This window comes from Astatotilapia calliptera, chromosome 11, assembly GCF_900246225.1.
Source record: "Astatotilapia calliptera chromosome 11, fAstCal1.2, whole genome shotgun sequence".
NCBI classification, from domain to species: domain Eukaryota; kingdom Metazoa; phylum Chordata; class Actinopteri; order Cichliformes; family Cichlidae; genus Astatotilapia; species Astatotilapia calliptera.
The window spans coordinates 12,362,535-12,382,929 of NC_039312.1; the positions used below are offsets into that span (position 1 = coordinate 12,362,535).

The following is a 20,395-nucleotide window of genomic DNA, read 5'->3' on the forward strand; positions in this document are numbered from 1 at the left end:
TGTCAGCTGTTATTTTGTATATTATACTGAACTTGTTGACCTCAATCTGAGTCAGCAGATGCATGCAGTATCCACCAGCCGGCACCCTCTCTCTCACACAAACACACACCAAGTTCTCTTTACTGACATGAAAGCCTAGTCACGGTCCTAGTTCCTCGTTGGCAGATAGTATAAAAGGGAATTTGACATTTGACTTACACATACAACTGCACTGAATTACCCAAAGACTAGAAGAGGACGCCTTGTTAGACAGGGTGAGAGTGAAGCCAAAGAAGGTTGGGAGGATCAGAGCACCACAGCTAAACAGACAGCAAAGAAGGCAAAAGATGCATGGAGGCATGGCTCAGAACTGCTGGCTCTTGGTCACACTCTCTCTTAAAGGTAGGTACATATATAAAAGCGCTGCAGCAGTCATGCTGGGATCCGAGCTTCACGCAAAGACAGTGATGGTTAGAATTTAGGGGGTTTTTTTGTTGGTATTACAGGTATTCTTGCTGGTGATTGGTCAGTTCATCTCCCATCTGGTCCCATCTGTGCTGTGATTGGTTCTTCCATAGAAATCCCGTGTTCCTATGACTACCCGCAGACCTCCAATGAAACCAGGGAAGAGGGGTGGCCCTCTGCTCAGGTATTTCAATAAAGAAGGCATTGTTAGCAGTTATACTGTGCATTAAGAGCTAAAAACTGCAGTCAGAATAAAAACAAGTGTCAGTTCTTTGATAAAAACTAGCCAAAATTAGTTTTTATGCTAAGCTTACAGGTGATGTTTTGGGTGTGGTTTGAACAGATACAGTCAAGTTAATCTAGAATTTTCCACTTTACAGTATCCACTGATTTAAAAAGCTCTGTGTATCTGTTAGGGTGGAGGAGGTGAAGGAGGACAAAAGTACATGGTTTTGTCTGAGATGTGGTGCCTTGAAGACAGCCGGTGTATTACGGCAAGGTAACAATGATGTGTTGAAGTCACAGAAACACACACGAGGGTGGAAGTAAAGAGCACAGGTGTCTAAGTCTGTCTGCTTGTCCCTCTGTCTGTGTTAGATACGTGTACCACAGCGATCACATCTTCCCAGATCTATCCTACCAGAACAGGGTGCAGTACCTGGGAGAACCAGGAAGCAAGGTCTGCTCTCTGAGGATTACTGATCTAAGGCAGTCAGACAGCGGGACCTACGTGTTTTACCTCATCACCAACCACTCCACAGAGAAGATGCCAGAGCAGGCCGGCGTACAGCTCCTGGTGGCAGGTGTGAACCTTAAATGAGTAAAAATATCATTCTCATTGTTAACAATGATGGTGTGCAATCAGCAAACGCATCGTCCCCCCATCATTCAAAAGCTTTTATAGATTTGCAAAGTACGCAAGAAAAGATACCTTATTTTATATCTATTTTTATGAGTTTCCTCCTGTTGTCGTGATCATTTTATACCCTGGATGAGTCACATCAGTATGACCTGGCAAACCATTAAAGACAAACCACACATCCCTTCTTATTATTTTCTATGTGCATTGTGGTTTTGTCTGTCTTTCTCTTTCTTTTGCTATGTATTGGTCAACTTCTCTGTAAGTAAGATAAAAAAAAAACTTCTCTGTAAGTTGCTCAACTTCCTTGTCACAGAATATATCTCTGTTTGCTCTGTTTCTTATTTTGTTTTCTTGATGAATGGATCTGAGTGTGATTCCCTGTTGTCAGAAACACAGCGCAGTCAGAGACCAGCATTTACTGTCCAATAACCTAAAGCTAGCAGCGTTTACAGTTTACCTTACTGTATTTCTTAAATGACTGCTTAGCAAAGCTCGTTGCTTTTTCTAGCACCATTGCAATATTCAGTAACAGTTTCCTTTGTGCAACCCTTTGTCTGACATTTTGTGCTATTTATGAGAAGCTGAAGTGAAACCGACGACTTGTTGGGTTTAAGTAATCTTGATGTAAGACTCTGTTTCATAACCTTTGATGCTTTTGAGGTTGTAGTCAAATTACTCTTAGAGCTAAACATTAAAGACGGGTTAGTATTTGCAGAGCTTGGGAGAAAAAGATATTATAACCTGTTGAGAGGCAATCGAGTTGAGTTTGTCTGTCTTACATAAAGCTGGTGTGAGAAATGACAGCAAATAGCTATATGATTATGTTAAGACACTGTGGAATAATAGTGTTTAGCATTAAATTAAAACACATTCCCTGTGTGTGTGCTTTAATATGAGCCTCTCAGCTCTATGTCTTGGTATAGCTTGTCTGGTTCTGCATGCATATGAGAGCATCAGAGTCCTGTCCTTTAAAACTGGTGGTCTTCTGTGGATCTATAAAGAAATTAAATAGTACATACATACTATCACATGTAATAGTGATATGGCCCAAAAAACAATGGAATAGAAAGCATTCATAGTGGTTTCCTCCTACCTTTAAATAGAAAATAGGCATGTACAAATGGTATATAAATCACTCCACCCATTGGCTTACCAACCACTTTTTTTAGACTCAAATGTGGTATTTTGGTTGTTGCATTGTTGGACGGGTACCTAAAGACTACAGACACCAGGCTGTAAGTGTACTTCCTTCTGCTCTATTTGCGCATTTTTACATGTGCACCTATGGAGGCTGACTCACTTTTAGAGTCAGCCTCCAGTTACCGTTAGAGGAACTGTTTTGTTGTTGTTTTTTTTACTTTGGCTTTGTTTTTCAGCTGCAGAGCTTGTTCCTTGAATACTGTCCTCATTAACAAAAATGAACTAGTTAACTATTAGGATAGTGTTTTAAAAGTTGTTGACTTTTAGCTTTTTGTAATTCATGATTGTTTTTTCCATTTGAATATATGAAATAATAATCTCCACATATGTGCTTTGTCTGTTTCTGTTTTTTTTCCCTTCAGACTCCCCCAGTGCAGTCACTGCCTTAGCAAATCCATCCAGGGGCATCACAGAGGGTGCAACCTTACGTTTGGCCTGCTGCAGCCCTGCAGAGTCACAGGCCAATGTGACTTGGCACAAGAGCACAAGTAACAGCGTAACACACACTGGACAGGTGTGGAATATTACTGAAGTTAAATCAGATGACTCTGGCAGCTACTACTGTCAGATGCAAACTGGAGCCAAAGTGCATAACTCAACCATACTACCAGTTGATGTGCAGTGTAAGTCAAGCTTTTGTTATAAATGTAAAAATCAGATCAACATTTATATACAAGGTCATTCATCTGTTTATTTATTAAGCTTGTTTTGACACACAGAACTCCAAAGAGCAGAAAGAAAATTTTCAAGCTTAAAATATGTGCTGCTGACGAAGCATTTTAACTCTTTCTAGAGAAATTCTAAAAGTAAAAAACTTCCACATTAAGCCTGGGTTAACCTTTTGTAACAGGGATACAAGCAGTGCTCTTACAGAGTTTTTATTTCCTCTGTTTCCTCAGTATTATTGTAGGGCCTTTACTTTACAATAAAGTGCCTTGAAGAACTGTTATTGTGATTTGGTGTTATATAAATAAAACTGATTTGAATTGAATCAAACTCACTTGAAGATTTAACTTATCTCTAATGCCTCCTTCTAGATGCTCCTCGAAACACAACCGTCTCAGTGTCACCTGCTGGACAGCTAGATTACGAGCTCCCCATGACTCTGACCTGCAGCAGTGATGCTAACCCGCCCGTGCACACATACATCTGGTACCAGGGTGCAGCATGTCTCAGTGACGCAGACAAAAGCTTTCATCAAGGCAGACGAACTGTAGCTACAACCACAGGAAGCAGCCAGACATCCAGCAGTGCCAACATCACCACTGAGGAATCTGGGCAGCACTGCTGTGTGGCACGAAACAGACATGGATCTCAGACTTTCAGTATAACGCCCAGAGCCTCCAGAGGTAGGTGTATGAAGAGGCAGGTCTTAATATAATATTAAGACCTTTCCCTGCCTACAGTGTCAAACATCACATAAAGCCAAACTTTACCACCACAATATCATTATATCCATTTTTTTCAAACATTAAGTGTTACTAATGTGTATTTTGTTGTCAACTGCAGCTGTGATCCCACCCCTCTCTGGAAAAAGAAAAGGGGTGATTGCTGGAGTGTTCATTGGAATCCTTCTGGTTATTGTTGTCATAGCCATCTGTGTCATAAGGTGGGCCTTTGTTTGTTTACAACCAGTAACTTTCATCATAATTCACTTCACAGTCCCTGTAGCTGGGCTCGTGCACAATATGTGTAAAATAATTTCATTAAAATCAAATGAGAGTGGTCATTGCTTAAGTCAGAGTCATTGGTTACTGGCGTGGATCATTTAAGCAAATGAGTTATTACTTAAAGGTTAGGTTTAAATATGACCAAAAAGATAAATCAATCAATTATCTTGGGTCATTCTATCTCAAATCAACACGAGATTTCTGCTCGACCATCTCAGATTTGGATAAAAATTTTATGATAGGAAGTTTGAATTTATATAATGAGTCCTGTGAAATTTTAATTCCATATATCAGAGCGTTTCTACATAGTACTGTAACTATAACACTGAACATGATGTAGTTAAATATGTGCACATTTTCATTTTCAAGACTTGGGTCTCTCTTATATAATCATATATTTTTAAAAAATTTTGTCTGCTGAGTCATCACCGATGCATAAAAATGTTATGGCCCGAAGTTTGAATATACAGTAATGATTGCTGTTAATTTTAATTTCATATATCAAATACCTTTTTAGAAGTCTAGTTGAGTCTAATTAAATCTCTGAGGTAGATTGATTGGTTACTAACTTTGATCATTTAAGGAACCAAAATAGTTAAACAGTAGGTTTAAATATGACTGAAAGGATGAATTAATGAATTTAGTTCATTATATAACATGAAAAGTGACTTTAGATTGCAGTGACAATGTCTTTATTCTTAAAATGTTTTGTTCTTTTTGCTTTCAGGAGACAGAAGTCATCCAGACGTCAGTCATATGTGCTCACTGCAACTGCGTCAGAGCCTTAAAGAGTCAGTGAAATCAGGCTTTATTCTACCTAGAATCTTACCCACAGTGCAGCACATGCACCAACAACAGATCTGTACATTTCTCTAACACACACACACAGAGCAAATATTTTTCTTCAGCTCCTCCTGTGTGGTTACTAACATCACTTTCCCCAAAGTAAGACCACATCACATTAACTTTAAATGATTATTACACTATGGCTGAAGTCTAAGGTGGTAATCAAATTTTGGCACCAGTTCTCACCAGCTGTGAGCGTGTGCAGCTCATGTGATAAACATCAATGTTCATTCAAGCAAGCAGGATGCGACAGATTTCAAAGCACTGACCTGAGCTTTCGTTTCCTTTTCAGAAAGAAGCGAACAATGGAGCACCGTCAGAATGTATTTCACCCGCTTGTTTTCCATTAGTTTAAATGCATTTCTTCTTTAGGATTAAGCCTAGTACTGAGTCGAGGATGAAGTGATGCATCTCTAAGAAAAGGTTTTATTCCAAAAGAAAGAAGCTAGGAAACAAATGTCACCCCTTCATATGACCTCAAATTTATTTATTACTGTTTTTAAGTTTATTTTATTTGTATTTTATTTTATTATTTTATGTTATTCGCTTCAGTTTGTTGGAGTGTTGCCGTAACAGATTTGAATTTAAATATCCTCCACGGTTCATTGCATAACACGACTACAGGCGACATCCGGAGATCTCGCTAACACTTCCTGACACAGGGTTGTAACCACACAGCACAAAGTGCACCGGGTAATGTACAAGCAATGTCCAGAAAGAGAAAACATTGAAGAAGTTATTACTGAAGGCCTGCCAGTGATGATGACTGCGAAGATGATAACCCAATTAAGTGCTGCTGGCAAGTCCAACTGGATCCTGTTTGTGTGGCTTTGAGTAAACTCCTGAGAGCGATAAGCCTCCAGCAGATACTGAGCAGAGCGTGAGGAGAAGTGGGAGAGGATGAAAACCAAGAGGACAGTGACTCTAACACCCAGACATCTAAAAACTGCACTATTTTAGGATTTTGCTTTTGTTTGATTTGCCATATTAAAGTGAGGTGTGACGTGCAAAGTTGTTTTAATAAACAATAAAGTGTTTCATTAACAACTATCCAAAGAGACAGTTTTGCACATGTGACTCTTAGCTGTAACAAGTTGCATTTAATACACATTTTTGCAGCCATTTGATGTTTTCATGTGATCTGTAGAGCATGTATTGTGCTGTCAGTGCCAACTTATAATTTCATTAAATGCTCACGAGCTGAAATTTATACTGAAAAGTATCCAGCAAACTGCAGTGGGACCAAAACTTACAAAACTCAGACTTCGGACCGTTTTCAAAGTCAAACTGAACTTGGAAATTAAAAAAAAATAGTTAAAAAAAGAAGAGCCGGAAGCAGATCAAAAGGCAACAAGTTTTACACAATAATCTTTATACAGTTATATGGCAGCAAATATTTATCCAAGCTTCTGTTACAATTAACATTGAACATTTTAAAACATTAACCACAGTTCTAGCAACAGAAAAGACTATGAGAGCGATGGTGTCATGTGACCTGTGAGCAGAAGAGAATGCACATGCTTATTGTAACTCAAGGGGGAGCAGAAAGTGTTGTAACCAATGAAAGCCATATGTCCACACATCAGCAATGTGGCTAACATAACACACTGGTGTGAAGGAAGACTTAAAGAGATCACATGTCCTCTCAGTTTCACCCAGGAGAATTCCTATTCACACTAAGGCTTGTGGGCCTCAATTGTTGAATTAAACATTTATATTTTCTCCCTCCCTGCGCCGTGAAATTGAACAATGACCCAGTATTAACGAAGGCAACCTTGCAGCTCAGCTTTTTCTTCTTCTTCTTTCTTTCTGCATAAACCTGTTATGTTTTCTGTGCTTGTCATTCTGTCTGTCAGCTAAAAATCTGAATTGATTCTGATAAAACTTTGTAGGAACATAGAGTGAGGTCACGTTAACGATCCATTAAAATTTGGCTTACATCCACCAAGGTCGTCTAGGTCAAGTTAATCATTTATTGGACAAAGATAAAAATCCTTATAACTTAGAGACTATAAGACCATCAAGTGTGGTGCGTATTGGCAACGTATAGAAAGCACTGTATGAAGATTTTAAATTTCATGTCACATGACCGCTGACCTCTCCTCCAAGGTAAAAGTAACTAATGCTATATAGAGCTATTTACAACTACATTTATATTACCATTGTTTTTATTAACAACATTTGGGCACATAAGGACTGATTCAGCAGGTAAAATAAGTATTTATCATGTCACCAATTTTCTAAGTAAATGTGTTTCTAAAGGTGCTATTGACATGAAATTCTCACCAGATGTCAGTAATAACCCATCCAATCCACACATGCAAGGGAAATAAACCACAGATGTCCACAAATTAGGTGTAATAATGGGAAATGACACAGGGAAAAAGTATTGAACCCAGGAAAAAAGGGAGACGCAAAAAGATGTGGAAAGTCATGGCACCAGAGGAAATCTATCAGTAATTAGAAAGCAATGCCAAGGCCAAAATTGAAAAACTCTTTAGATGCCAAAAAACACACCATGTTTAAAAGGCACTACATATATCTCCCCAACAACACCATGCCAACATGTTTAATATAACTGAAGGAAGGATGAATGAAAAAATGTATCTGCTGCCAGGATGATGAAGATGAAGGTGGACGTTTCAGCAAGACAATGATCCCGAACACACAGCAAAGGAAACTCTCAGTTGGTTTCAGAGGAAGAAAATAAAGCTGCTAAAATGATCCAGCCAATCAGCTGACCTGAACCCAAGTGAAAATCTATGGAAAGAACTAAAGGTCAGAGTTCACAGAAAGGGTCCACTGAACCATCAGGACTGTTTGTGTGGAAGAATCACGACTGAGCAATGCATGCAAATAATTTCTCTTTAAATAGGAGGCATTTTGAAGCTGTAGTCACCAACAAAGGATTTTGCACAAAATATTGCATAATGTGTGGATTTGATCAGTTTAGCACCTTTGGAAGTATATTTACTTGTTGACGTAGTCAATGCTTAAATATTATATTATCCATCCATTCGCTTCTGCTTATCCTTTCCAGGGTCGCGGGGGGCGCTGGAGCCTATCCCAGCTGTCATGGGGCGAGAGGCGGGGTACACACTGGACAGGTCGCCAGTCTGTAGCAGGGCTAACACATAGAAACACAGACAACCATTCGCACTCAGATTCACGCCTATGGGCAATTTAGATTAATCAATTAACCTATCCCGACTAACAGCGTGTCTTTGGACTGCGGGAGGAAGCCGGAGTACCCGGGGAGAACCCACGCAAACACGGAGAGAACATGCAAACTCTACACAAAGACTGATGGTGGAATTGAACTCAGTACCTTCTTGCTGTGCAGCAACAGTGCTAACCACCGTGCCCCTATTATATTATATTATATTATATTATATTATATTATATTATATTATATTATATTATATTATATTATATTATATTATATTATATTATATTATATACAAGTTTTACCTGCTGTATATGGATATTCTAAATATCATGTTACTTTAGACCTCTGATCTCTTCTTCAAGGTTGAATAAGGTCAAACTTTCATAAAATGTTTCCTATCTCTAAAACTTGCTTTAAAGCCTGCTGCTTTTGTACTGACAACATTTAGCAAATGATAATAGTATGTGTGGATTCTTGTTTTCTGGGTTATTTTTACCCATTTCACATTGTCATATTTTCATAATCATTGCTGTCCATCTGAAACATAAAAGGACAGCATTAGACATTTTGTGAGAGACGGTTATAATCAGTTTGAATCAATATTTCAAACAGACCCGAGTCCAACGTGTCATCCTTCTCACCTTACTGTCCCCAGCAGGATTACACCACCCCTTCCTTTAACAAGGAAACGAGAGACGTTTGCAAACACAGCACAAAAACATTCAAAATCATCCAACTGCTACTAAATTAGGAGTAGTTGGTATGATTCACTTACCGAACCCAGATAATAATCAGTGTAAGGAAAAGCATCAAAACCACTTTGACTCCAATACCAAAAAGGAGGATAACACGATCAACTGTTAAGAAAAGTAGGAGAAAATGACAAATGACCAAGCCTGCATAGTTTCCTCTGCAAAAATGTAAAAATAAATGCACATTTTTTTGAGCCACTAGATTGGATTTCTCAACAATTTTATGAAATATCTACTAATAATTTGCATCATTTGAACAATAGGTTATGCCCACTCGTCTGACAGACTCACTCTTTGTTTCTTCCACTTCCAGCAGGACCGCCGTCGAGTTGCTTTCTCCGAGACTGTTCCCGGCCTGGCAGAGATAGACTCCACTGTGGGACACCTCCAAAGAGGGAAGAGACAGCACCCGGCCCGAGGCCACCTGAAGCCTGGAGCTGGAGCTGTACCAGGTGTAACTATCTGCTTCAGGGTTAGCAGCGCTGTTGCAGGTAAGATTCACATTGCTGCCCACTGACAGGAGGCCAGCCTGACTCACCTCAGCAGACACGTTCAGTGGAGAATCTGCATTAAACAAAGTCACTGGTTGCACTTTGTGTTGTATGAGTAAAAACTCAGCTTGCAAGAATCAATATTATCTTCATCTACTTACACTGAACATCCAGAGCAGCAGGGTGTGATTGCACTGACTCATACCCCTTGACAGTACATGAATATTTCCCAGTGTCTTCTGCCTGCGCCCACAACAATGTTTTTGTCATTGGATGTCCATCTTTGAACCAGAGTGTGCTTCCAAGTTGGCACGATGTCACACATTCAAGAGTCACCTTTTCTCCAGCTCTCACTCTCTCCGGCTGCACTGTGGCTCTCATCTCTGGATGTGGGTCAGTTAAATATTTTTTTTTTTAAAAAGAACAAGAGGCTGGAAACATTAAGTCTGGAGAGCAGGTTTAATGTAAAATCACTTTACCTGAGACGGTCAGATGCACAGAAGTTTTGCTACGCATTCCTATCGTATCCGTGCCAAAGTGGAAGTAGTAATATCCAGTGTCATTAACCTGCAGGTCATGAACTTTCAGGCTGCAGTTGTGCTGCTGTTCGCCAAGATATTCATAACGATGGCGATACGACAGAAGGTCGACTGAAAGCTCAACTCGTTTCCAGACACCATTTTCCAAACGTCCCTTGTACCATCCAGTCGTTCTAACAGTTTCCCCAGCTGTGTAGTTGTATACGCACCTAAAAGTCACAGATGATCCCTTTATAGCACAAAGATCTGGGTTTTCAAATGTCACTGACCAAGCAGCACTCACAGTTCCTGCTGACAGGTGATGAAACACGACAGAACATATTTTGTTAGTTTCTTTTATTACAGTTTTTCTCAATTGCTTAAACACTATAACCAGGCCTCTAAACTAAAATTTCAAAACCGTAACGCTATTGTTCAAAAAGCTCACCCATTTCCCTGAACTATAAACACTATTCCCTGCTTTGACACATGACTCAAATTTGGTGAACTGTTACTGCAAAACTCTACACACAAATCCCTACATTTTACAGTGCTTACACCATGTAGTCATTTAGAAAGCACTAGCATGCAATAATGTTACAGTTTTTCTCAAATGTTAAAACACAAAAGCCAGTCCTGTAACCCAAATGACCAGTAGTCTAAACACATTTACCAAATGTAGCCACCATATTCCAGTACCATAAACACATGTCACATGAAGACACAATTCACAAAACACAACCCTCTGTACTCATAAATCTAAACACATCTTTCCTTGCTAAAACACATGTTGCAAAACAACTCTGCTCATATTCTCAAATGAAAGCCCATGTGATGCAAAATGCTTGCCACAGTCACCAATCTTTGAACACAGGGAACACACCTGGCGTCATTCACTACACACAATGACTCAAAATGGAAGACACTTGTTGCTAATGCTGTACCCACATGTAAAAGCAAGTTCAGAGTGCACAGTATGCTGAAGAGTCCAAACAAACACAATGGATGAAGGCAGAGTCAGGGGAAGAGGAATTTGATGCAGAGGAGGGAGAAGAGCTGGCCCTGGAAGAAGAGGAGCAGGCCAATGAGGAAGAGGAGTTCAAATGAGAGGAGGAAGAGGAGCGACCAACGAGGAAGAGGAGAAGGCCAACATGGGAGAGGAGAAGGTCCAGGAGGGAGAGCAAGACAACCTCGCACCATCATTACTGACGAGATGCGAGCAACAGCTCAGCGACATGATGCCGCACAGTGATTGTGGTGTGTGTGTGGTGTGAATAACGTAAATAAAAAAACTTCACACCCTGTTCATGTTTTCAAGATTACTGTTGTGTGCAATAGATTCTGTTTTTGCATTGAGTTGTGTTACAGTAGTGTACGTACATGCAGGATTTTCTATAGATTTATACTACTCATATGAAACTCACAAATCTAAATGCCTAATCCTCTGCAGAGATCTACGACGATCCGTTACTGTATAGTTTCTAAAATATGCATTGGCAGTTATGAAACAAAGAACCTTCTCACAAATTGGGCATTGTGTTTTCAATAGTTTTGCTGTAGTGTGTAATGCTGTGTATAGTGTTTACAGTTTTGACAGCTTCGAGCTGCTCTCTTGGTGTGGGAGTTTGAGTTTTGCAGTGGGAAGGTGTGGTTGTGTTTATGTAGCTTTAGAGAAGGGTGTTGTGTTTAGACATTGGGGGACCTGGTGGTAACGTTTGTGACATGTGTTTTAGCATTTGAGAAAAACTGTAACTTAAGTCAGCATAGCTTGAGCTCAATTAGCACACAATTAACCAGGTGGAAACACTAGGAGTCAAAATTTAGCACACACCAATCAGAACCTGCGATGGATAGATAAAAGGGCCAAAGTCAGCTCATTCAGGTTTGAAACAATGGATCCAAAGAGATGCAAAGGAAGAGGACGTGGTGGAGAAAGAGGACATGGTGAAAGAGGAGGACGTGGTGAAAGAGGAGGACGTGGTGGAAGAGGAGGAGGAGGTGGTCTAGGACAACAGGAAGGTGGTGGAGGAGGAGGGAGAGGTGGAGGAGGAGGAGGACGTGGTGAAGGAGGTGGAGGTGGAGAACGACGGTGACAAGGAAGGGGAAGAGCAAGGGCAAGAAGACAGTCAGTCTCGGATGAAATTCGAGCCACTTTAGTTGACCATGTCCTTGTCCATGGGATGACTATGAGGGAGGCTGGGCAACGAGTACAACCAAATTTGAGTCTCTTCACTGTTGCCTCCATCATCAGAACCTTCAGGGAGGAAAACAGGTAGGTGTACTTGCAGTAAGACTGCTTTGTACAGTAACGTTTAAGTTACTGAACTTGTGTGTCTTGAGTTTCAGTATGTTTCCATTATTTTCCTGTAAAATGAATGTGTGACAGTTACAGTAATGAGTGCTTCTATTTTTGTAGGACACAGAGACGACCACCTGGTGGAGGCAGGTTAAGGCTTTTGTCGGAGGAGCAAGAGAGGGAACTTGTAAACATGGTAATTGCAAATAATGTAATCTGCCTGCAAGAGATTCAAAGGAGAGTGATTGAGGATGATCATCTTTTTCGAGGCATAAATGCCATCAGCCTCTCCACAATTGACCGCATCCTCCGAAAGAATCAATTCCAGATGAAACAGGCATACCGAGTCCCTTTCGAACGAAACTCTGACAGAGTGAAAAACCAACGTGTGGAATATGTTCAGGAATGAGTTTTGATACTGTATAAAGTATTGTGTACCATCACAGCATGGCAGTTTATGCTGCCATTTCAGCACTCCTGAACTGTGGTTCAGGGTACCGATTGACTCTACTGTGTTATGTGTTTTGCAGAGAATCTTTGAGATTGAAGGACGGCCTGTTCCCCATGAAATAATCTTTGTGGATGAGGCAGGTTTTAACCTGACCAAAAGAAGGAAAAGGGGGAGGAACATAATTGGCCATCGGGCTATTGTAAATGTCCCTGGTCAGCGTGGGGGGAATGTCACTATGTGCGCAGCCATCAGCCAATGAGGGGTACTCCACCGCCATGCCGTACTAGGACCCTATAACACTATGCTTCTCCTTGCTTTTCTTGATGGTTTAAGACAACATATGTTCTAGCTGGACTACAGGGAACCAGCACAGCCAGAGCAGCCTCACTACGTTGTTATGTGGGATAACGTCAGCTTCCATCGCGCTGCTCTGGTTCGTGACTGGTTTACCAATAACCCAAGGTTTTCTAATATCTTTCTGCCTGCATACTCTCCCTTTCTAAACCAGATAGAGGAGTTATTTTCGGCATGGCGGTGGAAAGTGTATGACCGAGAACCTTATGTCCGTGTTCACCTCCTTCAGGCCATGGAAGAGGCCTGCCTAGACATATCAGTAGATGCATGCAAGAGGATTTTCCCCCCGCTGCCTGGCTGGGGCCAATATAGTCTGTGATGTGGATGAGATTCTCTGGCCTGACCCAGACCACAGACAAGATGCTGAGGTGGGATAATGTTTCTGGTGTGTGTTGTACTGTATAGTACATGAATGACAATGTGCCACTGTACATACATTGGTTGCGTCTTTTGTGTTTATCATGTGACAAGGGTTTTGAAGGGGAGAACCATAAGCAACCTATTTGTTTTGGAACTATTGTTTTGAATTAATTGTACCAGTGTGCAAAACTCTGTTGTAGTGTGTGTGTTTTTGAGGGCTTGTGTTTGATGTCTGAGGGCAAAGTTTGGTTTTTCAGCAGGAGTGAATAGTTTTGGGTGTGGAGCTTCATTTTGACCTGGAAATAGGATGTTTGGGAAATTGAGTGAGATGTTATGGATTTGTGTTTACTGTTGTGAGGATATGAGGCGTAGTTTCAAGAAATGTGTTTTAGCAATCGAGAAAAACTGTATTATGGAGAATTCAAAGACAAGACGTAAAGGGGAAATTGAAGTAAACCGCTGAACAGTGTGTTTTTTACTTCTTACAAAAAAATGAGGAAGTGAAGTTGTCAAAACAAGGCAACAACAAGAAGGTGAAGATCACTCTGCTGTTCACTCTTATTCGGCCTCCACTAACTGCAGCTTTTTGTTGTCATCATTTTGGTTTGGCTTTTCAGACTGAAACAAATAACCAAACATTGACCTGACAGATACTAAAACAGTCAGTTAATCAGGGGAAATTACCCGATTACATGATTGCCAGCAGTGCGTGTAATGCAAATACTTTCAAATGTGCATGTGAACTGCCACAGTGAAAACTGGGTACGTGTTTTGGGTACAGAATAGGAAAGTAAGTAGGTTCCTTTGAGAGCAAGTAGAGGTTGGGTGTGTTTCTTTTTTGTGACGTGACTGTCTAATTGCTATCAGATAATATTCTTCTGGCAGCTCTCTACCAAGCTTTTCATATTTGATGGATTACAATCGGTTCCGATAAAATTTAAGGAGAATAATATTGCTGTTCTCATCCTCATCAATGTTTTTTCTTGCTCATTTGTTGCCTTTTAACTTTCAAAGAGGAAAATCCCACTGAGTACTTTTTTGTATTTGAGTGTCTGCAGTCGCTGAAAATCACACATCCTGAAACAGTTAAACAGCATTTTAACTGTTTCAGCATTTAAGTCTTCCACTGCTACACATTAGCAACTGAAAGTCCAAAACATCAAAGTGAAACTTTGAAGAAAAAAAGATGGTTGGTTGTAAAAATTTGAATCTTGGAAAGTACCTGCTTTCAGAATAATATAATCCCTCTACTCATTGTCTCATCTTTTTATTTATTCCTGTTTGATGCATCATTGCTTCAGCAGGTACAGTCATCTTAACAACTGTGTTATTTTCTATCCTCATGTTCCACATTCACTCTTTGGCTCTTACAAAGTAAAAGCAGCCCCATGCAGTGTAGACATAACAGATAATTACTAAGTATACTTAAAAAAAAGTCTAGAATTGCAATCAAAAGAAGTTTTATTCCATTCCAAGCTTTTATGTTATCTTAAAACTCAATTGATAAATAATCTTCTTACCTGACTTCACAGTCAGGAGCAGCAGCACTGCGATCATCATCTCCACATCAATGCGCAATATTTCCACACAGCTTTGAAGTCTTGGCGTCTACTGTAGCTGATACAGTAGATGCCAGCTACACATTTCTGCATTCTGCTCTGTAGAGTTGCATTGAGACCTCTGCATGAACTTGAGATTCAGACAGTGGGAGGGCTCAGCGGTCTCTCACCCATCCTCCGTTATGACTCATTGCCAAAAATGTGACAATTTAAAGTCAGATGAAAAAACAACAAAACAGAAGACAGAATGGTTTTATTTTGGCCTTAAACTAATTTAATAACATTTGTGAAACCCATTCATAAATAAATTACAGCAAATATTCATTTATTTGTAACTTATTATTCACTTTTTTCAAGATTTTTTTTATAAGCTGGCAGATGGGGAACTTGTGTTTCACTAGTTCAACTTCCATTTCTGTTATTACTCTCACTTCGTAATGAAAATATGACAACTTTGAAAACAAATGCCCCTCGATTATTTTTTCCATCCAGCCAAACACCAAAATGTAAAAATGAAGAAAACCCTCTAACAGAAGGAAGGCATTTCTGGCAGGTCACGATCATTTACCATGAACTTTGTCCCTTGTGCCTTTTTTAAACCATTCAAAGAGAAGCATCACTGATTGAAGGGTGAACAAAGAAGACAGGTTTAAGACATTTGTTTGTGTGTGTGTGTGCGCGTGCGCGAACCTGACGTCTGACCCAGCTATAATCGGTTCAGGCTGGGCCTGCATAACCTGTTTGTTACTTGTTTTCATCAATCCAGCTTGCACATAAGGAAGTTCTCCACATTCCTAAAAGCGCCCTGTTGTCCTGAACTTCTGAAGCGAGCGGATGGAGATAGGCAGAAAGAAGTGAAGCAGCGAAGGGTAAGAAGTGTGAGGACAGTGACACTGTTATGGACAGTGGGCGCAGATGTTCGTCACAGCGGCCGGTCTCCACCACATCTGTGCAATAAATAGGATTTTCTTTTTAAAGAGGCACCGTCAAACAATCTTCAAATAAGGAAGCTTTCTGTAGAGCTGGTTGGGAAATTCCAGTTCGTTTTGTGCTCAGTGTAAGTAATTTCATTTGAAATTCATATGTTTTCTAAAATGAAAAAAGTAAGTCATTTGCTCAGGTGACATAGAGCAGCATGTTAGATTGCGCGTATGTTTAATTTATAGTATTTTTAAAACTATGTTGTTGTCAACACTCTCAGTTTGCTATATCTAATTCTAGAACAGTGTTCATCTACTGCTGCACTACACCCATGAAAAGAATGGTTGCATAAATAACTGGTTATCTACACACTCCCGCACACAGGCACCCGTATAACCTGGTTTTGCATTCACTGAACTTCTTTTATGGTTTATGAAGTTTTTGTTGTTTGCAGGTTACTAACTGGAACTATAGTGAAAAAAATATGGACGGAGAAATGAGGAGCAGAAGGGCGCTTCCTCTGATGTGCTTGTTTCTGACTGTGCTCCAGATCAGCACACCTTCCTCAGGTAAACCAACCACATCCATGACTTCCAAAATATACTTTGCAGTCACTGAGACATTCCTCTCTCACGCTTCCTCATTCCATCGTCGCAAATCTTTCCATCCATTTCATTCCAGTCATTAGGCTAGATATACATTTAGGAGAGGAGGTGTGACTCTGTATTTGGATATTTGTTTTGTATTTATTTTGTGAAATAACTTTGATGTTATTTACTTTCTATAAGAATTTTTTTACTCTTTAGTTTTACCAAATATAAATTGCTGATATATTTGGGTTAGCAGTGCATTTGTTAAATTGCAACTTTTTACTTTTTACCTGATCATTTTTCTTCCTTCTCTCTCTCTCTCACGCGCATGCATTGATCACCCAATCACTGCTCCAGCTCAAAACACAACTTTGAGTACTGCTAGCACCACCACCAAAGCTCCAAGCACCGGTGCTCTCAAGTACAGCACACAGCCATCTAACATCTCAGTGGGTGTGGGAGAGCCTGCAGTGTTTCACTGTGGCGTGCCCGAAGCGCATCCGAACCTCACGTTTACCTTGTATGGGAGTAATCACAACTACAGCCTCACCTGCCCCGGTGGCCACGTGGAAGACATCCCCCAGGTGAGGGAGGGGAGGGGGGAGTGACCATGTGACTGTTGTTTTCTGACAGGAAACAGCTGCTATTAGATTACAGGGAGTCTTTCTGAAGAAGCAGAAACAGGATGTGCACATTGAGGAACAAATATGACAAAGCTTTTCTAGGAAACCAAAGTAGAACCAAGTCACATTTACAATAAGGTTACAGCAGCCCTCACTGTGCCGTGGATTTATATATTCTAAGCGTGTCTGCATATTCATTTTTTTCATTGTAAGTGGTCATTATAAGGACATTCAATCATGAGTTTAACATGTTTGCACTATGGTGCATTTTCAACTCATCCCCATCAAACGACCCAGGATCATTTTATAGTATCATCGTCTTACGTGTGTTAAGATTGTGCTGACATTGTAAATTGACCACCATCAATCACCCTATGAAAACGTCTTCTTTTGAAGCACTTTTGAATCCCTTATTCAGTCTCCTTTCTCTCCTCTTTCTCCATCCTCAGGCTGTCTATGGACGTTGTGAAATGAAGAATGGAGAGTCGCTGGCTACGTGGACCCTCCTGGGAACTGCCTTGCCCCACAACGGCACAAGAGTAGTTTGTCAGCAGCTGAGCAACCCGAGAGCGCTCTCTGCTGTCCTGCATGTTTATGGTGAAGTATTGAAATACAGTAAAACTAAGTGCATTGCCTAACGTTGCATGTCTTCAGTTTAATTCAATCCAGTAGTCTCTTGGGTTCAGGTCCAAGTCGCTTTATTTGTACCTTTCAGTAGTTGCAGTTTAATCAGATGGTTGCCCCACTTTGAGCGTTTCCCGTAGTTTCTTACCATTAAAAGGGGGTTAAAAGGAGAAATAACATCATCTCCTAGTTCTTTCTCAGAGGGGATCATCTGACTTTTGGGTTTTCTCTCTTAATTGTAGGACCTCAACATTACACACTAAGACCTGTCAATTCTCTGTGGGGGACACTAAGTCTGAGACCACTGTGCCCAACAAAATGTTTGCAGTCTATGGAGTCCTGCTGTACTGTCAAGAGGACACCCTGAGCTTAGTGACTTTCCACAGACAATGGGCATTGCAGCTTTTACATCTTATGGCAACAAGTTTAAGTGATCATTTTTTTGCAGATAAACCACTAAAACTCAAATTGTTTCTTCAATATGAGATTCTTAACTTCAATTTGGCAGCATTTCATTAATGTGCAGTCATTTTAACCCTTTAGCTTTTTATTGAGTGGTTTGTTTGTTTTTTTGTCAGTGTTCATTTTCAATCTCTCCAGGAAGTAGAGGACTGAGTGAGGCAGAAAAGAGGAGACAGAGAGCATATAGTTTTACCTACCTCGAAGCAGGACGCACCTTATGACAAACTGAAAGTGTAATAAGCAATGCGTCTTTTCAGCCTTTTCAGTTAAATACACACACACACACAGTACATAATCAGGTGCAAGTCTAATTTCTAATGTATTTACTTTGCCGAGACTAGGGCTGCTCTGGTTACATCATCCAGCTCATCCATATATGGGCATTGAGATTTTTGGACATTTCTAAGCACACAAACTACAGGGAGGTGCTCATCTCTGAGGAATGCCTTAAAACTGAAAGCCTTCTTCATCATATCTGTTCATGGCATGACTTGGATACATAGGATCCAGATACAGTTATAATCTTAGATATAGTGATCTTTTTCTCCTCTGATAAGGAGAAAAAGAATGATACCCTCTGAAAGGTGAGACCTCTCTTAAACACGATGCAACAAGGCTGGCTCAATCTGCAGAGACCACGAAAAGCCTGTGTAATTGAGACAGCATGTAAAGTTTCCTTTACATGGCGGTGTCCTGTTTTGCACTCATGTTGTTTTTATTTTTACTTTATGCCTAGATACTGGTGCAACCAATGTCCTTCTCATTGGCTGTATTCTTGGAGGATTCTTTGGCGTCCTGTTAGTGGCAGCTTTGTTATACACCTTCCTGGTCAAATCTGAGTCCTTCCAGGAATGCTTCGGTGAGTGATGGATAAATTTATTAGCACAAGAAATGACTGAGAAGAATAAATAGCCTGACAATTAATATACAATGTGTCTGTGCTTTTAGGTGGGGAAGAAACCGAAGATGATATGATCACTATTGTATCAACGGAACAAAAGAAGAAATCAAGTCAGGATGTGACAGACTGAAAATAGATACACAAACTGTTTCTATTTTGTTACCAGGCTAGCTAAAGTGAGAGCTGGACTGAGCCAAGGTCTGGAGATAATGCTGTTGCAAATGTTTAAAATCAATACTTTTACTGAAAGTGCTCATAGATATGACGAGACAATCTGTTCCTACACTTTGATCTGTTCAATTTAGATGCTTTGAATAATTTCTTCTCACGCTTTAAATTATTCGTGACCACAAGCCAAATAAATCTTGCTTACTTACTTAAAATTAGTGTATGTATGTGTGTAGAGAAAAGAAAAATCAGGCAGACAAAGAGCAATGAGCTCATTTACATCTAAATAAGTCGTTCTCTTAGCTTGAAAAACAACACTGGTATTTTATAGCTGTTTTATTTTGGAAATATTATAATTCCACATTTATGCAGTGCAACGACGCAAAAATCACCTGTACCAATTCTGATTACTTATTGAAAGGACGATGTGATTTAGGCCACTTAAACTTGAAATTGTGATTACAAGTAATTTAGTATCACTTGATGATTTTGAATCTGTAAACATGTTTTCATCTCAGCTCCAGGTGGAAGGAAAAGGAAAGAAATGACGGTGCATTGTAGCCAGTCGGTGCCATGTTTTACTACATGGCACTGACATTTTTCTCTCTCTGCTCCATTTATGCCTGCTTTTGAAGGCTTTCAGCCTGACAATGGGCTGCTCACTAATGCAGGAACTACATGTGCTTTTAACAGTAGGTCAGTTTGTCCACTTGAGGGAAGCACTTACTCTGAGGAAAAGCTGATCATCAAAGAATGACTGTGAATAAAAACTCTTAGTCAACATAATTTGCATATGCTAATAAATTAAAAGTACACTGTAGATGTTGATGTACTGGAGTTTATTGAATGAAGTGAGCATCTATATTTATATGTTGCTTTTTCCATAAAGACAGCACAGAGCAGAGTTGCTTTAAGTTTTTACAGCTCAGGGTGTATCACTCTTTATGCTTTGTGTGTATGTGGTTATTTGCCGTCTATGCATTCTACTTTAATTTTTTCATATATTAAATATATTTGTATGTTTCTTTACATATATCTTGCTGCAGCTGCTCACACTTTTCATGAGACACACTGATGTTAAAAATAAAAGCTGAGTGCACTTTAATCCAGCCCTTACTGATTTTTTTTCTCCAT

The 20,395-nt window shown here is 40.0% G+C and overlaps 3 protein-coding genes across 6 annotated transcripts; 2 read left to right on the forward strand and 1 right to left on the reverse strand.

Moving 5' to 3' along the window:
- The first annotated feature begins 33 nt into the window (after positions 1 to 33).
- Positions 34 to 6,231, forward strand: LOC113031560 (lachesin). 2 transcript variants are annotated; one of them, XM_026183736.1, is made up of 9 exons: positions 34 to 381; positions 486 to 628; positions 861 to 943; positions 1,042 to 1,247; positions 2,869 to 3,129; positions 3,544 to 3,855; positions 4,016 to 4,115; positions 4,904 to 4,967; positions 5,315 to 6,231. In XM_026183736.1, the coding sequence occupies exons 1-8, from the start codon at positions 327 to 329 to the stop codon at positions 4,962 to 4,964; spliced, it is 1,221 nt and encodes a 406-aa protein (XP_026039521.1). In that variant the 5' UTR covers positions 34 to 326; the 3' UTR covers positions 4,965 to 4,967; positions 5,315 to 6,231. The 2 variants fall into 2 exon arrangements, with proteins under 2 accessions (XP_026039521.1, XP_026039522.1); XM_026183737.1 differs by having other exon boundaries at positions 558 to 628.
- A 2,227-nt stretch (positions 6,232 to 8,458) lies between these two features.
- On the reverse strand, positions 8,459 to 15,057 carry LOC113032351 (B-cell receptor CD22-like). 3 transcript variants are annotated; one of them, XM_026185233.1, is made up of 7 exons: positions 14,934 to 15,057; positions 9,914 to 10,264; positions 9,596 to 9,817; positions 9,235 to 9,507; positions 8,967 to 9,048; positions 8,833 to 8,866; positions 8,459 to 8,728 (listed from the first exon to the last, which is right to left on the reverse strand). In XM_026185233.1, the coding sequence occupies exons 1-7, from the start codon at positions 14,971 to 14,973 to the stop codon at positions 8,693 to 8,695; spliced, it is 1,038 nt and encodes a 345-aa protein (XP_026041018.1). In that variant the 5' UTR covers positions 14,974 to 15,057; the 3' UTR covers positions 8,459 to 8,692. The 3 variants fall into 3 exon arrangements, with proteins under 3 accessions (XP_026041018.1, XP_026041017.1, XP_026041016.1); XM_026185232.1 differs by lacking the exon at positions 8,459 to 8,728 and having other exon boundaries at positions 8,760 to 8,866; positions 9,914 to 10,261; XM_026185231.1 differs by lacking the exon at positions 8,459 to 8,728 and having other exon boundaries at positions 8,760 to 8,866.
- Positions 15,058 to 15,778: 721 nt separating this feature from the next.
- LOC113032171 (uncharacterized) lies at positions 15,779 to 20,350 on the forward strand. Its single transcript, XM_026184877.1, has 6 exons — positions 15,779 to 16,029; positions 16,348 to 16,462; positions 16,841 to 17,067; positions 17,556 to 17,703; positions 18,929 to 19,051; positions 19,141 to 20,350. The coding sequence occupies exons 2-6, from the start codon at positions 16,378 to 16,380 to the stop codon at positions 19,221 to 19,223; spliced, it is 666 nt and encodes a 221-aa protein (XP_026040662.1). The 5' UTR covers positions 15,779 to 16,029; positions 16,348 to 16,377; the 3' UTR covers positions 19,224 to 20,350.
- Positions 20,351 to 20,395: the final 45 nt, after the last annotated feature.